Raw genomic sequence first — 19,820 nt, 5'->3', positions numbered from 1 at the left:
ACCACCACGCACCACCAGTGTTGGATATTCAGCTCCAAAGACCTAGTGAAAATAAACATTGCAGTGACATTCGCGCAAGCGCGCCGCGCGCGGCCATGACGACAGCGGCCATCTTGCCAGAGGACGCACTCTCGCCTCGCCCAAGCATAAGAGTATAATCGGAAAACCGCGTCGTGAGTCGAGTCAAGGGAGCGATGCGTCGAGCCCGGTGCTCCGCGGCGGGTGCCTACTGAGCCCGCACCGCGCCGCCGCTATCGATCGTGAGCGCGATGGCGCTCGAGTGAATGCGGACATCGAGACCGTGCAACGGCCACGAGCCAGCGCAGCGCGCGTCCAGTGTAAGTGCTAGTGTGGTCGCGCGGCATGTGAGGCTCCGCGCCGACAGGAGGGCGCGCGGGCGGCGGCGGGGCCGGTTGACCGCGCGCCATGGGCGAGGAGTACGCGCGTTCCCCCTGCGAGCGATTCCCGACGGCGGGCGCGTTCAGCGTGGCGCCGCCGGAGAGACTCAGCCCGCCGCCGCCCGCGCCGCTGCCGGACCGCTTCTCAGCGTCGCCGCGCCGCGTGCGCCGCAGCGCGGAGGCTGACCGCGCGCGGCTGCCGCGCTACGTGCCGCCTGCGGCTCACGTGCCCGTCGAGCGCTACGTGCCTAGGCCGCCAGCGCCACTGCGGCCGCCGCCCCCGGTCTACTGCGGACTGGCGTGTCGGCCGCCGGCGCCACGCAAGTGCTGCGGCCCGTCCTGCCGCGAAGACATCGTCGCCTCGCCGCCACCGACGCGGTACGTGGAGTACGTGGGCGCGGCGGCGGCTCGGCGCCTGGCCTGCACGCCGCCACCACCGCCGCCGCCGGCGCTACAGCTGCCCTGCGACGGTCCAGAGCCGCCCTGCTGCGTACAGGCTCGCCGGAGACAGCAGCAGCCGCAGCTTGACTGGTGAGTCTTTTGCTCTATCGTGCTACACGTGTGTCTAAACACCCCCTACCAAACAAACTCTCATCGCGAATGTATTCAGGAAACGACTATCGGTTTTAACAACATAAATTATTCGGCTGCATGTCGTTGCGTAAACGTTGTCCGAGCAAATATTACGCAGTCGGCAAATAATAATAATTGATGACGCGACCGCAAATGAAGGGTACCTAAAATTATATGAATTCGTATTTAATACACTAATGATGGCCTAATTGAATTGTGGCTAAAAGCGATATTTATGTTTATTTTAGTAACTTATTTAAACCAACAATATTTATTTGCTTTGGTTCGATCGATTGAAATTTATAAAATCTAGTCATCACATGCCTTTTTAAGACATAACTAAAAATTTTAAGTGTTGCAATGTGTCGTTGTCTGTTGTATACCTATCGAAATATACATATATTTATAATAATAATGATAATAACCAAAACTAAAATACAGTGAAATAAGCTGCATTAATGGCTTGCCATTACCACATTTGCAAATAAACAATGTAAATGAAGAAATCTTACACAAATAAAGATTAGATTACTGGCATGTTAGAGTCCACACATACTTGTGTATAACTTGCAATTTTTCATTCCATAAATTCTAAACAGATTAATATTATAAATTTAAACAATCTATATTTCTTCGGTAATTATAATACTATAATATTTAAAAATTATTTACGTCAGTATAGTTAGAATAAAAAATAGCATAATGGCTTCTATGACATTCCTTTGTTTATGATATAGGCGTTCAATTGGAATGAGATAGTCAAGGCGAGCGACGAGAGCCCCATACTACACCAAAATGTTTAAAGTTTTATAGTGCACTATACTAAGAAACTACTACTCTTTAAGATTTGAGCTTTAGCACAGTAATTAAGATTTATTATTTTATGTGTTATATGTTGTAAATCCTATTTCATACTAAAAAATAGAAGATTTTCTTTCATTGGAATTTTATTACAATTTAAACTAACACCATCTGTTGGAAAATTATAAAATCAATGATATACGTATAATGTGTTAAATATATACATTAAACGATATATTTTTTTATATTTACAATTTATGATATGGTAGAAATCTTTGTGAGCCTTTCTAAAGCATCTCTTTTGTTAGTTTTTATAGCGTTGCAGACAATCAGATATCACTGACAAACTGTCAAGATAAGTTTGTGAATAGATGTTTCTCGAATCTCTATTCAATTCGAATGGTCAGAAAATGAACGAGGGTAAGGTGTTACGTAGACTAAGGGAAATGCCTTCTTCGATGTGTACACAAAAAGATCGGTTTGTATTTTCCATGTTACAAATACACCTATGTCAATCTACGTCAAATACTCGTAGATAAAAAAATAAATAACTTGAAACATTCTTTTAGAATAACAAAATTTTCTTGTTTAGATTTATTTGTATAATATCTTTCACTGCTTATACTCAAGATTTTCGACACTTTTTTAAAATATATATGTTATCTGTATTCATACAATTATATCTTCAATGATATCTCTTGGTTATGTAACATTTATCTGCGTCTAACAAGCTGACTGAATAACGCTTTGTATCATATTTGTTACCCATTTCTTTATACGAAGCCTTTTATTAGAGTTTCTTTTTAATGCTTCCAGTCCCGTTCGTTTTATGACAGCGATGGAATTTCGCTCGGGTCTCGTGAAATATCCATTAAAAACTTTTGCGACTGCTCACAAAAAATTGACCTTTCATTGCCCCTATTAAATCCTGAACGAAATTTAGGTTCCTAATTAAAATTTATTTCATTTTACAAATATCTAGAATAAAGACGGATAAATTGTACGTGATTAAAAACGATTTGAACCTTAAATTATCTCTTGCTTGGCTAATAACAAATATGCTTTAGTAACGCTAATTATAAAGTAAGAAAGTTATCCAATTACGGGTCCAATAGAATGGTATAATCCTTCACATGTCTACGGCATTGCATCCGAAAGTCGCTCAATCGTATTCCTAAGGCTTTAATACTATCGGATAAGGGGAGTTTAAGACGGGTAATTGCTTCTGTGCAGGCATTGACGCTAAGAGTACTTTTACCCTATTGCGGTCGATCTTCGAACGACATAAATTGCTATCTGGAGCGTATTCGAATGTCGAACAATGCTACTGAATTCATTCGAGTTTTTGTCTGGAATAGATGTTGTATGGAAAGGATGTAGAGATAGATGTTGTATACAGATAAAGAATATGGAACACGTTTAGGTTCATTTTTTCTGGACTGTGCATTTGAAACACACCATACTTTTGATATATTTAGAAACCGACACCAAACTAATGAGCCTAAAGACTTGAGATTTTCCAAACATATTCCATTACATTTCATCATGTCATTGATTATCTATTGCAGAATTATTAAAAACCGGATAGCCACACAGACGTAGTCGCAGGCACAAGTTAGTTTATAGTATTTTGGCGATCAGTTGATTTAGGTTTAGGTGAATGTCTCAATAACCTATTGTTCCTTTATGATTTAAAAAAAACATCAAAATAACAACCGTATCCATTCTAGAATTCTTTTTTATATAATACTATTGAAGTACGTTTAATCCGCTTTGAAGTAAGCATTGTATATTTTTCCTTTGACAAGACGTGTAAAATATTATATCAATGTGTTACTTTGGGTAGCGACTGCAGAATTTATCTTTTAACGTGAATTTTCGTTACACAAATAAACGAACGTTATCGTTATCTCTGTTTTTTTCAAAGAAAATGAGAGCGATGGCGATATTGTTGTATTACAGGTGTTACGAAATTGAAGACTCATCGTTCTACCAAAAAGATAAGCGGCACGGGCGTGTCAGGTGCTCTTTTGATATCATTTGACACGTTTTTGTGTACCGTGTATGTGTACGAAGCTAGTCGGATTGTGTTTGTTAAATATTAATACGAAAACATTTGTGTTCGCTTGTGTGTGTATGAAAGTGACGGCGAGAAGAATATCGTCTATGCGAGAGTGGATTGTTCCTTTATAATGCATGAGAAGTAAGTTACCCTATAAAATTAACAGGCATGTCTTAGCATGTCTTTATTATAATCCGTGGTTTTATCGGTATTTATCATGATAACTACAAATGATATCTATGAATGAGTGCTAAATGCATTTATTGCATAAAAAATCTGTTTTATTAACATAACGATAGATGGCATAAGAAAATAACGCGTTCTTAATCTCCTATATCGTGCTTCGTTTTTACTAAATACAATCGAACCTGGATAAGCGAGAACTGAATAAGCGAGAAACTCGCGTTAGAGAGAATCCTCTATAATCGAGAAAAATATCGGGGTCCCTTGGACTTACGCTTATCCAGGTTCGACTGTACTCTGTTATAAATCACAAACCTATGTAAATTGAATTAACAAGTTTACCCATATCTTTGGAAAATCCCGTTTTGATATTGATATATATTATGAAGTTTACGCATTCATGGAATAAAATCTTAGGATTATAATTGTAATAGGTCTATAAAACAAAAGTAACGGCCCTTGGGATAAAAGTATGCGGCGGTATAAGTGCCTCGGCAAGTCTAAGTAAGCCAGGGAGGTGCGTGATTTATTGATAGCGTTTCTGTAAAAGCAGCGCCGAACCAAAACAAGCGAATAAGGAAGATAAATGAATTACTTTCGTTTTGAACGGACCCATTTGTACGTTACCTGCCACAGCGAATTGCTTTGCAATTTATTTTTGATCATATTTTTTATTGCTTTAATAATTTAAAACGGATACTCAGCATTTCATTTATATTTTTACTATTGAATACAGTACAGGACTTTTTGGGGTATGATTTTATTTTTTAGGTTATATTCTTGTGGATTCTAGACTTGATTCTCTGTTGAAGTAAACCGATGCACAATATGTTTGAGATCCTATACGTATTATATAAAACTACATTATTATCATGTACGTTTCTTTATTTTTATACTCTCATATTTGAAATGAAATGTTATATTAGTTAATGTAATTTGAAATGACCCGTACGTAGGTAAACGTTTTCAACTTTTTATAAAGCTTACTCTGAACATGTTAAAATAGTAAAGAAGAAAACCCACCGCATACATAGTGCACTCGCAGAAAATGTAAATTAGGTTGTGTAAATAATTTTCTTACTCGCATTTCATGTCATGCGCTAGAATTATGGCAACTGCGTTTATGTTTTTTAATTATAAAGCAGCGAGCATTATTACAGTAACAAAAAAAAAACTGTAATATAACAGCATACAGAAGTCGAAATTACGTTAGTGTTATTACATAAAAGTATCTGGTTTGTAAACTAACTTCCACACACAGAGTCGTATTCTTACCTATAGGAATTCTTTAGTGTAGTTTTCTCTCCCTTAGTTGAAATATTAATATCTATAAGTACAGTGTGCTCTTGGTGGTGCTTTATCTCCAAAGTAATAACCGTTTGGACTTCTCATCTGATAATTTAAATCGAAAATGTAACAACAGCGTAATCCAATTTACAATAGTTGTAATAAAAAAAAAAATAATTAAATGGTCAAAATATCGATATTAGTTTAATTGTTTATTTGTATGAAGAAAGTTGAGTTTTACAGGTATTCTATAAACTAAATAGTGCTAAATAACAAAGATTGCACTCTAATTGCCATAATCAAATTCTTTAAATGATCACTAAGAAGACCTCTGTGCAGATTTAAATAACTTCTGTCAGACGGTAAAGTGGTACCACTCCTACCTACTAAGTTACTACAAGTCCTCTTAAGACATTGAAAAGTTACAACGTACAATACCATTGTAGTGCCTTGTGTCCTTGTTAGCTATTCAAACATAGTTTAAAAACTTGCTTTAAGAACAGTTCAACGACAATGTACTTTAACGAATGATTTCATAACTTCACATGTGCGGCTTCTTCAATGCTTTATAAGCTATGCAGATTATTTTGTTATTCGTTACACGTTTATAGATTTATGATTTTTTTATAGATACATGTTTGTAAAGAAGAATATTCTTTAATTTGTTTATATGATCTGTGGGATCGCAGCCATTCTATAATCAATATTTAGTCTGTAGTAAAATTAGGATGAACTGTCAATGTCATAGTATGAAAACATTTTTGAAATATAACCTGATTTTTTTTAATTGTAGTTTAGGGTTAAAAATAATATGAAAAAACAATAAATGTCATTTCTTTTTACAACAGAAAGAAACTCAGTTGTGTTTTCTTATATCCTAAATTAATCAATAATACGAAAACGTCATATTTAAATAAAATATTAATGTAGACAACCTATGTATACTACTTAAACTTAACCGGGGTTTCTTGAGAATTCTTTCTTTCTTAAAAGTTGAGGTTTCTTTATGTCATCAATCATTAATCAAGAATTCTTTTATGTCCTTAATAAGTAATTTCTATTTATCTAAAACTGAAAATTCGATTAAAACACCAGTGTGTTTGCACCCTAACATTGTATTAGGATACCAACAACAATGTAACAACATCAATATTTAAGTACCCTCGGAACTACGTAATTACTTGTTCCTCTACTTAGTTCTATGATAATACAAAATATTGTATATTTGGTACACTAAAAGTTATTATAATCTTTATTTGTTATGTAAACCTAAAGTGAAGTGTGCAGTGACGAGATAAACGCTCCATGTTTAATGACATTAAGTATTACAATTACGAATAAAACTGTTAATTTTGTCTGATTGTAAGAATATATACATCCAGGTAAAAAATGTACATATGTATGGAACATATTCTATTTAAAGTAGTCAAAACATTAGTAATATCGGTGGTGTGGTGTTTACTTAATATTTATTATATTAACTTGTATTTGTTGTGAAAAAAAATCATTAATGATTTAGCTGGCTGAAACTCTTAAAGGTTACTAAATACTGTAATAAAGTTTATTCCATAACTCTAAATGTGCTTTAAAAACACACATTTTAGTATATTTCTAAATATGTATGCGTTGTGTAGACCCACGGAGTTATACAAACTCAAATACGGTGAAATTACAAGCATTTTCATATATTAAATTTCTACCTTAAGGAATTCAAGAAAAATTATAAACGTGGTGCCGTTGGTGCATGTCAACTAGAAAATGTTGCACGTCAGGAAAATGTTTCTTAAAACTGCTAGCTCGTAGATTCGAAAAGCTTTCGTTGAGATGAAATAGAGGTTTCGACTTCAAGTTGGAGTCTAACAAACCGGGTTAGTTTGTGAAATTGACGTATTTTTCAAGCGGGAAAGTGTATGAGAGCATAATTTGTAGCTAAGAAACTTGAACTGCTGATGTACGCATGTGACAGAATTTTACTTAGGTTTGAATAGACTTATTTTTGATTTGTTGGTAAAAATAACGAACTTATTGTTCTGTTTACATTTCAAAATTTACCAGCATTCATTGGTAACAGGGGTAAGAAATAAATACTTAATTACATGAATAGTTCTTACGAGAAAAGGATGAGAAGCATGGTAAAATTTGACAGAGGACGGGACGCAAAGAAAAGAGATATATTCTCTTTCTGTGCGTCCACTCCTCCGTCGATTAAAGGTAGACGACGCATCTGCAATTGCGGATGACTATGGGCAACGGTCGCTTCGCTATTTTGGCGAATCAGGTGACCGCTTGCTCGTTTGCCACCTTAAAATATATAAAAAATGTTGTTCTTTAATGTCAAGGTAGATAGAGAAAATATTATAGTCACTGTATATGTAAATATAACTTCCTCTCTGTATATTCCTTTCAACGTGGTGTTCTTTCTATGTTTTGCTATTGACAATGTCCTCCTCGATTTCGACAACGTTTTTCGAATATCAAAAGTGGTTAACTACGCGAGTTAAAGTGTTTTCAGTTCTGCTCAAACTGAAAGGCACTCGTTTGCACCTTCTCGTTTTGAATAGCGTGTATGTTCGTCGCAGTTGCAATTCTAAATATGATACCAAAATAAACTAACTAGTTTTCAAAAGTAGAAATAAGTTTTATATATTTTGATCATTTGGGAAAAGTTTAAACATGATTTTTTTTCTTTAAATCTTTCATGGTGCAATGTTTTGTGAATTATTTTTTTGTAACGCTTGTAGTGAATAACGGGGATTCTTAAAACGCTAATAAATCAAAGATAATGGCACTGTTAGCGTCTTATTTTTTTCTTAAGAAAAACAAACTCAAAACGGCACTCTCTTGTTTCATTTTTTGTTAATATTATTTACATTAATGCATAATTAAAGAAAGAACGAAGAATCTGATTTTTTTGACTTATCTATTATATACCGTACTTATCCCTATTCTTTAGTTCTAATATTTTATAAATTGATTTCTATTTTAGTATATAATTGCAATTTCTTTGAAAGTTTTGTCGTAGGACATAGGTTTCAATTAGTAAACCGTTTTTAAGTATTGTTCGAATTCTTTCTAACCCTCTTCGACTTTTGTTTAGATTTTTCCCATGTGCGTATTTTTTCATTTAAACGATAACTCAAAATTGGAAAAAAGCCAAAAGTCACATAAACGAAAGTTTTTGAGTTGTTGTTGTTGTACTTTACTTTGCGAAAGAATTTCCCTTAATTTGAATGCATTGTTATGAGTTCTAAAACACTCCAGTTTTATTTTCTCTCTATTCCAAAGGGGAACAATTGAAGTTCAACGTTTACGTCCGAGAACATTTTGAACTATGAAGTAGTGAATTTATTTCAAAATGTTCTTTACGCTGAATATTTGCTTCATTACTTTATTGTTTGCTTACAAAGTGCCAATAATAATTAGTTCAAAATCTACATCACAAAAAGACTTACTTACGAGTACATTACTTTTAATATTTGAAAGGTAACAAAAAGGCTTCGTAACAAAAATTAGTTTTAGTCCACCTTCATCGAAATTGTTCGTAAAGTTAAAAATACTTAGCGATTGGATTATGTCGTTCTAGTTGAATATAAAAAAAACTAATGCGTCCTTGTCAATGCAGCAATTTTTAGCCTTCCCTCTTTTGTGCCATTCTCTGTGCCTCCTGATACCACAAAACATCCACTTTCTGCTTTCTCTGTTCCGTATATTTTTTTGGACTTCCTAATATCTTTCCGGTCCTGTTTTTTGATACTTTTACTATTCTTTTTCTCCAGCACTTTCTGATTTGTGATGTTTTCCACTCAACTTATTTCCAAAGCTATACAACTTAGGTTCATTCAGGAAGCGAGCTTTATCTCGTTAAAGGCCGGCAACTCATCTGCAGTCCCTCCGGTGCTGCGGATATCCATGGGCGTCGTCGATCACCTCGGTGTTCTCTGTTCTTAAAAAACTAATCTTTTTCATCCTTTGCCAACTCCTGGATTATGTCAAGTATTTAAAAGTGAATAGTCGTATGAAAACAATAATAAATCACTCGTTCCCATAACGTCTAAGTTTAGTAGGTCACACTTAACTAACAACGGACCGGGATCTAGATCGTACTTTGTCCTACTTTATATAAAAGTAATTTCCACATTAATTTGGAAATAGTTCATACGACATGTCCATTTATGAACAATTATCACGTAGACAATTTATAGTTTCCAGCACACTGTCGCGGAAGTGAACGGTATGGAAGCGAACTCAATACTCGTATTAGTATGACCCTGGCATGCACTTGATTTGTTCCAGTGAACACAGCAGTTAGGTTTACAGCGCAAAACAGAATATAACGTAATTAGTATTTTTAATAAATACTAAAGTCGAAAATCGTAAATTAAGCCCTACAGATTCGATTTTGTTTTTACCGATATTGAAACGGGAGAAATAAGATTGAAGCTCGGAACGACAATCCTTTCTGCCTATTAAACGAGCTTTATACCCTTTCCCAACAATCCTTTGAAGAGACGACTACGATCAACTAAAATGATGAATATTTATGATGGTCTGGTGTACTTTTATGTTACATTAAAGAAAATTTATTTTTTGAAGAAACTTGTGACGACAGTTTTTAGGATCAAAGTTCTGAAATTCGAGATAAAAATGCACTTTGAATTAATAAGAAATGTTTTTATGGTTGCTTCAGTGTCACCGAACATTTAAATTTTAATATTTTATACCAACATTTTGAAGTAATTGACGACATCTTGCAAAAAAAAAAAAACAACAAACAACTATGTGTTAAAGTAATATAAAGGCCCTATTGCGATTTCGTCTAAGCTTTTAAATCTATCTATTTAAATTTATTAAAAGGTCGTCACGTTCCGCAAATCACGTAAATGAAAATGTAAGCGGAAAATCAGGGAAAAATTTTTAATCAGAGCTCTGTCCGGATCGGGACGTCAGAGTACATCAAAGAGAGAAAGGGTTAGGGACCAAGGGGGGCGTTACGTTCATTTCAGATAACAAATGATGCGAACAAACCGAAACTCAGAAGGTTGACAGTCGCTTGATGTATTCATAATTTAATTTGAAAAGTGTCATCAATAATATTTTATCTCCGAGCCGGTTAACGTACGGGTTTTGATTGATACGATGAGATAGGAGTTTTAGTTTAATCTGTTTTGTATAACTTTACGTGAGTGTAATGTAATGTAGCATGAATAGGTTGAGGTTTGATTGAGAAAAGATATTCTATTGTATCATGCATTCGTATCGTTAATGTCTATAAATTGTATTTAACACTTAAGTATTTTGCCTAAGAGAATTTTGTGCTGTTTGTATAGAATTTTGTATTTTAATTGTAGCTTAGGAATTATATAATTTTTAAACAAATGTTCATGTTAGAAATGTGAATGATTTTGGCCGGTGCCCAAACATAAGCACTTGGCAGATGTTGTTTGACTACTCGTTAATAATGAATTTATTCCAACTCCGTTTGATTATTATTTTCGCCTTATCAAAATGATCGAACATGGATTAAAAGCTATCGAAGGATTGTTGCTTGTTTTTTAATGATTTTATTTAATTAAATGATTAAGCCTTTATAATCCACATAGAATAGACGATTAATATAAGTGTATGTGGTTGTTGAAAATGTAAGGTAAATTTCAAGCATACTCATAATATTCATTTGTATTTTATGCACGTAGTGGAAAGTTAATATCAGAATTGGAATCTCTAGGAATATCGAAGTTCTAGAATTTATTACTATGGGTGTGCTCTAAGCTTTAACCCGTTTTAAGATTTATTGTGTACAAATTTAAGAAATTGTAGTTTTAGGTTGATAGTTTTGAAGTTAACTTTGTTTCTATTAACCACGAATTTCGTCTGCCTTTACATTATTGTTATCTTAGTCGCTTTCAAAGGGAATCTGAGAACCAGCAAAAGTGTTGTAACGCAAGTGCACATGTAACAATATTTTTTCTGATCTAAAGTGAGATATTAATAACTTTTAACATAATTACATAAAAGTCTACCTTAAATTTTCAGTGATATATTGTGGGTACTATGAAAATTTATGAACCTTTTTTTTCGTTACAAATTTCATTAATTTTAGAATCTTTCACCTTCTTCTCGCAGGGTTTTGAAACCAAAATCCCCGTTTAAAACATATTGTTAGTTCTTTTTTTCGAAGATAATGAGAAGGATGATGATATATTTTATATTGAGATTTTGGTCTCAGAAACCAACGGAATGAGAATTAAATTTATGTTGAGGTCTATTCTTTTACCATAATATATTATTTTAATCTTTTATCATGTTTCAATAGTACGGTCAAAATGTTAGAGTGTTAACTCTTTAATATTTTTATTGTAATTTATTATAATAATAATAATTATTATAACTTATGTTAATATATTGGAAACAGCAAAAAGGTTAGTCGACATCACAGGAGACCGAAGAGCTGGCAGCTACCTCGGACAAAGAATTAGTCTAGCCATTCAAAGGGGGAACGCTGCCAGTATCTTCGGAACCTTGCCTAAAGGGACACCTTTTAATGACATTTTTGAGTTTTTATGTATTATATTTAATCTAATATTTTAATTTTCTATTTATTAATGTATTCTCTAGTACAAAACGATAGTCACAGATTTTTTATTAGTTAGTTTAGTTTTAGTTCTGGCTCAAGCTTTATATAGTAATAGTTTAAATAGTAAATATTTAAATGTTTGAAAATATTCATAAGGAACTTCTGGTAAAATTTTCTTTTAACTCTTGTATCTCTTAGTACACTAAACACTTTAAAACTCTATGAAAATGTAAAGAATTTCTCATTATAACCAAGTTGTTGCATTACTTCTTGCCATCGCAGTTCTGAATATTGAAATGAATGGCGGAAGTTTTGCAGACAAACTGAGAACTGTGAATAATAATGACCTGTGCTCACAGAAACTAAAGAGATTGTCTTAAGTAAAATTACGAAAAAGAATCTACGCAGCGATGAGAAGATATTAATGTTATGATATATATATATATATATATATATATATATATATATATATATATATATATTTATAAGAGAAGGGGCAAACGAGCAGCGGGAATACTATATTTTGTACTATATATCAGAGTCATAATTTGGTGACACACAGAAAAAATACAATTAAAACATGCAAAAAAATTTGTAATAATTTGTTGTTAAAATATTTTTTGTATAAAGTTATACTTATAAATATAAAATTGTTGTTACAAAATGCAATTATCGTTCTCAGCACGCTTCGTTTCGATCTAAATAAATTGAAATTCTCCGGACTATGAAATACGCTTTTACCCAACGGACCCTACATTTTAGGTGCGACGCCATTTTGTTTTGTATAATGTCCGTGCCTAACACACTTTTAACTTGTCAGGGAGCGATATCAGTGTTCTAAAATATGTCTTTATAGCGCCGAATTCGCGGTGAACGTTGCTAGGACGCCGTTTGGGGTCGAGTGCGCCAGTCGACCCAGTTGTCGGCGTCAATATGCTGTCATAGTGGTGTGGAGTCAAACTGCGCCTTACGCTAACTACCGGGAGAGCTTTAATTCACTGGCACACGGAGTTGAAATAGTTCAACAGCTCACTTTGTATGTCAAAGTGTCGATGGTGTGTCGCATGGACGTTGTCGAGTTAAACGTTTATGTTGCCATTATTTCTGTACAGTATCGAGCTGGGGTTCATAAAAAATGCAGCTACGGTCGATCGTCCTTATTATTTTTATAGGTCACTATGCAATGTTCCGGTTTGATTTCTGCTTTCGGGGTTTAATAATAATACTTCGTTAATTGGATCACGTTAGTCGATAGTTTTGGATTTTTCATGTTTCCCATGTTATTAGTGTTTGTCAGTGTCATATTTATTATTTTTAGGACAACACATGAAGATAATTTAATAAATTTCTTCGCCATTAACCGTGCGCTTCATCTTATATTACCTCCCAAGGTATGCATATTCTGTTTCTACGGAAATACGAGGTAGTATTTTATGTCTTGAATATAGTCATAAGTCAATGGCAATGGTGGCCGCATCATAAATAAAGTGTTCGTGTTGCTGAATAAGCTTATGAAGCATATATCATTGGAATGCCAAGAAACGCTCCGCCCCGGCATACAGTTCACAGCAATACTTCGTAATCGAAGTACGCCTTTTGCTTAAGTATACTTGTCGCCCTATATTTCTATGATGTGTGTGTTTTGTACTGATTAACAAATATATATTATAAAAGTCTTTTCTACGCGTCTGTCTACGATAAACATAAACGCTACTGATTTTCACACAATTCAGGTCTTATGTAGATAATGATTCATTTAGAAGTATCAGGTGTAATATTCATGTATAAGACTTAAAAATTGGTAATTTAAATGTATACAGAGTACAAAGAGTTCAAACGTTTGAGAGTTGCAATATTTATCATACTTAGTTGTGATTGTCTAACTGTAAGTTTCCACTGCCGAAACACCAATACAGAAACATTGCTATCTTATTGCTTTTTGTACAAGTGTATTGAAACTTACTGTAACAGATATGAGTTTGTAATGATAGCACAGAATCATTTTTCATATTTTCGTAGACGTAATCCTATACCAACATATGTTACATGAATAACATCAAGGTTATGTAACGAGGTCGTCAAAGTGTCTGATAATAAGAAAAATATTAAACCCTCTTTCTGATATGAGTCTCTTTTATACATAACCTAGGTAAAGTCTTATTTCTAGTAGCTTTAGCCACCGACTGTCGGAGTTATCTAATCTGGGGATTTTGTCTGGAATCCTGTTCTTTACACGAACCGACTTATCAGACTTGCGCAAGCAAAGACATTTTCTCAGTTTAGAATTTGTTTGCTGTTTTAATTTAAGTAAAATTGACGTGTTAAATTTCAGTCCAGACTGTAGATATTTTTAAAACAAATAAACACATTTCAGTTAATTTATCTGATACTAACAAAGTTATTTTAGAGGTTATATTTTTGGAATATCCAAAGAAAACACGATCAATTGAACTTTCGTTATATTTAGATAATACTATCCTTTCGGCTAAAATAGTGAAACATTTTTCCTCTTTTCCGCGACTACGTTACCATTGTAGACGGAACTTCTTCGAAATAACATAATATAGCAAAAATATTGTCGTATTAGTATACAGAGTACAGACATACGTATAGTATTTTCTTTATGACACTGCACCTGAAATACTAGTTTTATACATTATATTAAACTGTGTATGATTATGAGGGAAATAATGTTACGAATCTTAATTATTACAATTCACAATTCCAAATGAAACCTCGTTCTCGCGTAGTGTGTTGAGAATTGATAATAAAATGTGGGGACAGTAATTCGACTTTAGTTATTTAGTATTTAGTTTTTTAACGCTACAAAGGTGACATTGCGTTCTCCTCAGTTACAAATATATTTAAATTAGATTAGTCAAAACCAACCATACTTTAGTACCCGAGTGTACACTCTTTTACATTTTAAAGTAACGGTACCTTTTTCACTTATCCATCCATCTATACATGTCCTTTGAAATGCTTTTATAAATGAATAGTGCTAATTAGTTTATAGAATCTGTTTTTAGATTAGATCGAATTTACTAAAGGTCGCAGATTTAGTATTTTCATATATATAATGTTAGTTAAAAAGTAATTAACTAGTTAGAAGTCGCTTATCCAATTGGTTGACGTTTAACGATAGTCTAGAATATGGATACAGTTTGTAGATTTGTATTTTGTAAATTATAATTAATAGAGCTGACAAAGTTGTGACACTGGTTATGGAGCTTCTAAAGAGAATTTGATTGTGATGAAGATAAGATAAGCGTTGTTTTGATTGTGTAGTCGTTTGTGGCTGCTGTTTTTGAAGTCTCATTATTATTTAAGACAATTCGCTATTTATTATTTATTTAATTTGCGCTCTGTTAAAGTGATACTTATAAATCTTCATTTAATGTTAAAAATAATGAAAACTTTTAGTGACGTCAGTACATTTTAATGAGAAAAAAAATTGACACAAAAGCACCAACTCTGGACAACTTTCTGTATAAAATTTTCTATAGAGAATTTTTCGTTCATTTCAGGCCGAGTGTGAACTTTCCCCATCTTTGTTGCCGAAACTGTATGGACGTATGAATATGAATGTACGAATTTTTCACTTTTAGTATAACCATTTAATTTATTAGCTGTCCATTCAAAGTGCAGACAGAGTTTTAACAATGTAAAATGTTTTGTTAGAGAGGATATTGTTTTATTTTACGGCGATTTCACTTAAGTTACATATTTACCGTTAGTTTCTGAGACCAAAATCTCTGTAAAAAATATATCGTCACCATTATCTTTGACAAAACAGCGATAAAAATATGTTTTAAACAGAGACTTTGGTGTCAGAAATCAACGGTTAGACAACAAAAATTTGATAACTTGAGTATAGATCTTATCCATACAAAATTAATGCATTCTCATCTCAGTTATACTTAAGTTTCAAATCAAACGGCATAAATAGAGCGAACGGTAGATCATGTACATGTAAATATTTGGTTTTTATTCTTTCATAACAAAAAGAGTTTAATATAAAAGTACTCACTGTTTATGCCTTTTAAATGTATTTAATTTAATTTTTATTAGTATTCACACTATGTTGCATAATCAATGTGTACTTTAACTTGTATGAAATAAATAAAACCTAACCTATATTTTTAACTAACCTAAAAAATAAATATCGTTAAATCATAACGGCTGGCGGTTTTTACTCCGATTCATGCTCTATTTCATCTACGAATATTACCTTTTAATTTTCCGCGTCTGTGATTTCTCGTATTGATTTTCATCATAGAGATGGAGTGATATATAAAAACACATGTAACATCACATGAATTCATTAATATTTTTATAGTAGACAGCTAAATTATCAAAATTAGCAATGTGACCGGACCGTTGCAGTGTCCATAGACATATGAAATAAAAAATAAATGTACTTAAATTCACAGATTTACATTCATAATTTGTTAGTAACAAGTCTTGTAATCAGTTTAACTAAAAAGGAGAGAAATACAGAAAAATAAATGTTTCCTTTTTCTATACGTGGGAAGAGAACGAGAACTAGAAGTATATTTAAGTTAATGAGAAGAGTATTTAAGTTTAATTTACAGCAAGCTATTTATATCTCTTTCTATAACAAATTCTATTTTTTCTCAAGAGTATTTTATAAAACTTTACTCTTTTATTATTTAGATTCCTCCTTCAAGTTAGATCACGTACAAAGTAAAGAGTTAAGTTAAACCAAACGCCTTTTTCTCGGGAGTTGTTCAATCTTGAATTTCGCTTCGTGACGGAACCACCTCAGGCTATCTCCCGTTGTCTCAGTACAAAAAGTTATTTTACTTTAACCTTGTTACAGTTACAAGAAAGACGAAATTACAATTTTCAATGTTGTTACATTCAAAATTGTAATTTCGTCTTTCTCATGTTTGACATAAAATTATTTTTATGTAAAGAGTAAATATAAGATTTCCTTTTTCTGTTTGATCAATGTGAATGTATATTTTATTTATGGGAAAAATAATAAGATTTAATCTGTTTGCGGGTTTTCATTGCTGAATTTATTCCCTTTAAAAAAACTACCTATAAACATGTTTTTCGTACGGGCGGTAAATTAAAAAAAAGTAAACTCATTCTTGTATAATACAGGACTTACTGAATTATATTTCTTTGTTTTATCTTTTTTTTGTAACAATCGGAGCATAAATGTACGTAATACTTTTAATAAATTGTCGTTGTTAGGGCGGTGCGGCGCGCCTCAGGCATCAATCACCCGAGGCCGGTAAAAGCGTTATGCCACTAATTGTGATTCCTCTCCGAGGAGGTATCAACGTACTCCAATCGATCGCCTGCCTACAACGACGCTCTCGCTATCCGATTTCCTTTCACTGTATTTCTTACAATGAGGTACATTGAAGTGCGAATATCCTTACAGCTGTCTACGGGCTGTATTAAGGCGGCATTAGTAAAGCTGCAACGCGGCCCCTTCACCGCGATAGGGCTGCGGGCGCAGAGGAAAGTAGGTCGAATTCGAGATTTCCCCTTCGCTATTCACGCTCTCGCTGCGACCCACCGTTCGGGATAAAACCCTAATTTTATTGCGTTGAATTTGATCATGATTCTGAACGTTTACTTGTAAGATAAAAATCGAAACACTTGCACTGTAATTCTGTTCTTTTGGGAGTCATTTAATCTTTTATTAACCTAAACAACTGAAATTTAATGTAATTGTAAATTACTGGTAAGGTAAATGAGAACCATAAAAAATGTCGTCAATGCTAGAAACGTTCGCTACTTTAATCTATAAGTAGGTGTTATAAATTAAGATATTAAGCCATACTTAAGAATTCCAGATCCAATCATCCAATCATACTCATGCTCTTTAAGTTCACATATTATCATTAAATTGTTGATCATTCAAGTGGTAAAAGAACAATGGATATAATTATAAATTTGTTCACCCTATTTCTAATAAACATATTAAAAGAATTCTTTTTACATACGCGTGCTATCATGCAATGCGAGCTTATTTAATACAAAAAATACCGACTTTCTAGTTGTTAGTTGAAATGAGAGATTGTTTCTGAGGAATGAAATCGTTCGCAGAAATTATAACCTCAACGTTTGTTAAAGTTGTTATCGCGCATAGTTAGAAAAATAATTGCAATTAAAAACAGTTGCACAGAGTAATCTGGTAACAAACTTCTTTTTAACAGTACAGCCACACGTACATAGTTTACCTGTATTCAAAGTTTATACTTTTTTACATTATAAATATGTGGTGGTTATCTGTCACTTAGGACAGATGACATGTGGCTGAAATGCGAATGTTAAGATGTTGGCATGAAGGAATAAAGTTAAGAATGAAAACTCATACAAGAAGTTTAAAAGTACAGTGATGAAGAAATAAAGAAGCATGAGGTGAGATCACATAAACAAAAAATTTATGAAATTAAATGTAGCGTGGATGACTACAAGTTGGAGTAAGACCGAAGAAAGAATGGATCGATTTTGTGAAAGAGCATATGAATTCAGATATGGAAGAGTTGTATATACTGCGCTGACCCTCCGTAGGAAAATGCTGATGATGAGTTATTCAAACACTTAAAAATGGAATAAAAAATATATGATTAAAAAATACATTCGCTCCACAGCAATGAATCATAAGCGTAGACAAGGTTTTAAAATATTCACAGCGCGAGTTCATAAGTAAATACTTTTTAGTGTAAAATTTTTGCAAAAAAATAACATACCGACTCGTAGCGAAAATTACAAGGCTGTTAAAATGAAATGTATTTTCTTTTATCCGAGTTATAAATGCTATTAAGTTAGTACTAGAAACTGCCACAATGTCCGTCCATAACATAGTAACGATCAACTTTGATGTGGCCACTCTCTGTAACATTGTAGATTTATATGTAACGCTCGATTGCATCTTTTGAAGATGCTATAAACTCTTAATAAGATATGAAAGTTAATGACACATAAAGTATATTAGACATTGTCAGTTCTTCATGAAGATTGGTGTGAAATGCTAGTAAAATTTTCCATTTTTAAGTCGTTTTAGTTTTGTTTAAACTACTGTAAAATGTAGATTAAACTCGACATGTAAAAAATACATTTTGACTTAGAAAAATGAACACCTCAATAATTCTTGAATTTATAGCAGAAGTATCAATGCCATTTACTTGCTCACTTTAGAGATTATTTAATCTTTGGATTGGCATGTGCTAAATATAGTTTAAAAACTCTGAAGTCTCGTACCTTGTAACATTGACTGTACTAGATTTGATAAAATAAACAACTGTTAATTATTTCATGAAATTGCCAGTGTCATTATTAAAGGCCAATGTTAATAGACTAATCTGACACTGTCAGTGGCAACGTCGACGGAATCGGGTTGAAGAATGCCAGTAATTTGCGATTGTCTAGTACAAAAACGTATCTAGTGCACATTCACAAAAAAGCAAGTGCGTGGCAACCCGGGCGCCATGATGAGGTACATTAATCGTGACGTAACCTCCCCTCATGCAATGAACATTTTAAATAGGCGTCATTCAACTCATTTGACGTGTAATTATTTTCATTTCGTTGCGAGTTTCCGAACGTGACTGAGTAACCGCGCTTTTCATAGCGATGTTTTTTTTGTCCTCCGCTGACTAAATTTACGATGTTCGTCTTAATGAATTTCTCTTTTGTTTACAACAGACAAAGTATTTCGAGAACGCTTTTAGCTAATGCTTATGACGGCGTGGTGAGTTTCTTTATTATCATGTAAATAAGAAAATAATGGTGATGCTGAAAAACCTATGCAATAATTAAAATGGAATAAAACGTGGTAAAAAAATGGCAAATTCTACACTTAAATATTTGTACATTTATTGCTTTGCATGCTTATTTTAAGTAAACATTTTAAACATGTTATTTAGTAATTGTAATAAAAAGATAAAGATAATTG

General features: G+C 33.5%; 1 protein-coding gene across 3 annotated transcripts in view; it reads left to right on the top strand.

The window, feature by feature from the left end:
* Window positions 1-426: 426 nt before the first annotated feature.
* LOC106717990 (inactive rhomboid protein 1) overlaps window positions 427-19,820 on the top strand; it is a 114,518-nt gene continuing 95,124 nt past the window's right edge. For 2 of the 3 annotated variants that reach the window (XM_045679663.1, XM_045679662.1), the window contains exon 1: window positions 3,840-3,975. In XM_045679663.1, coding sequence (XP_045535619.1) covers window positions 3,965-3,975 — 11 coding nt within the window. In that variant the 5' untranslated portion in view covers window positions 3,840-3,964. Of the gene's footprint in view, window positions 930-3,839; window positions 3,976-19,820 lie in introns of those variants that run through there. The other variant, XM_045679661.1, reaches the window with a different exon arrangement.

This window comes from Papilio machaon, chromosome 10 (genome assembly GCF_912999745.1).
Source record: "Papilio machaon chromosome 10, ilPapMach1.1, whole genome shotgun sequence".
Taxonomy (NCBI): Eukaryota; Metazoa; Arthropoda; class Insecta; order Lepidoptera; family Papilionidae; genus Papilio; species Papilio machaon.
The sequence above is the reverse complement of the archived record's forward strand: the minus strand, read 5'-3'. Positions and strand labels throughout refer to the sequence as shown.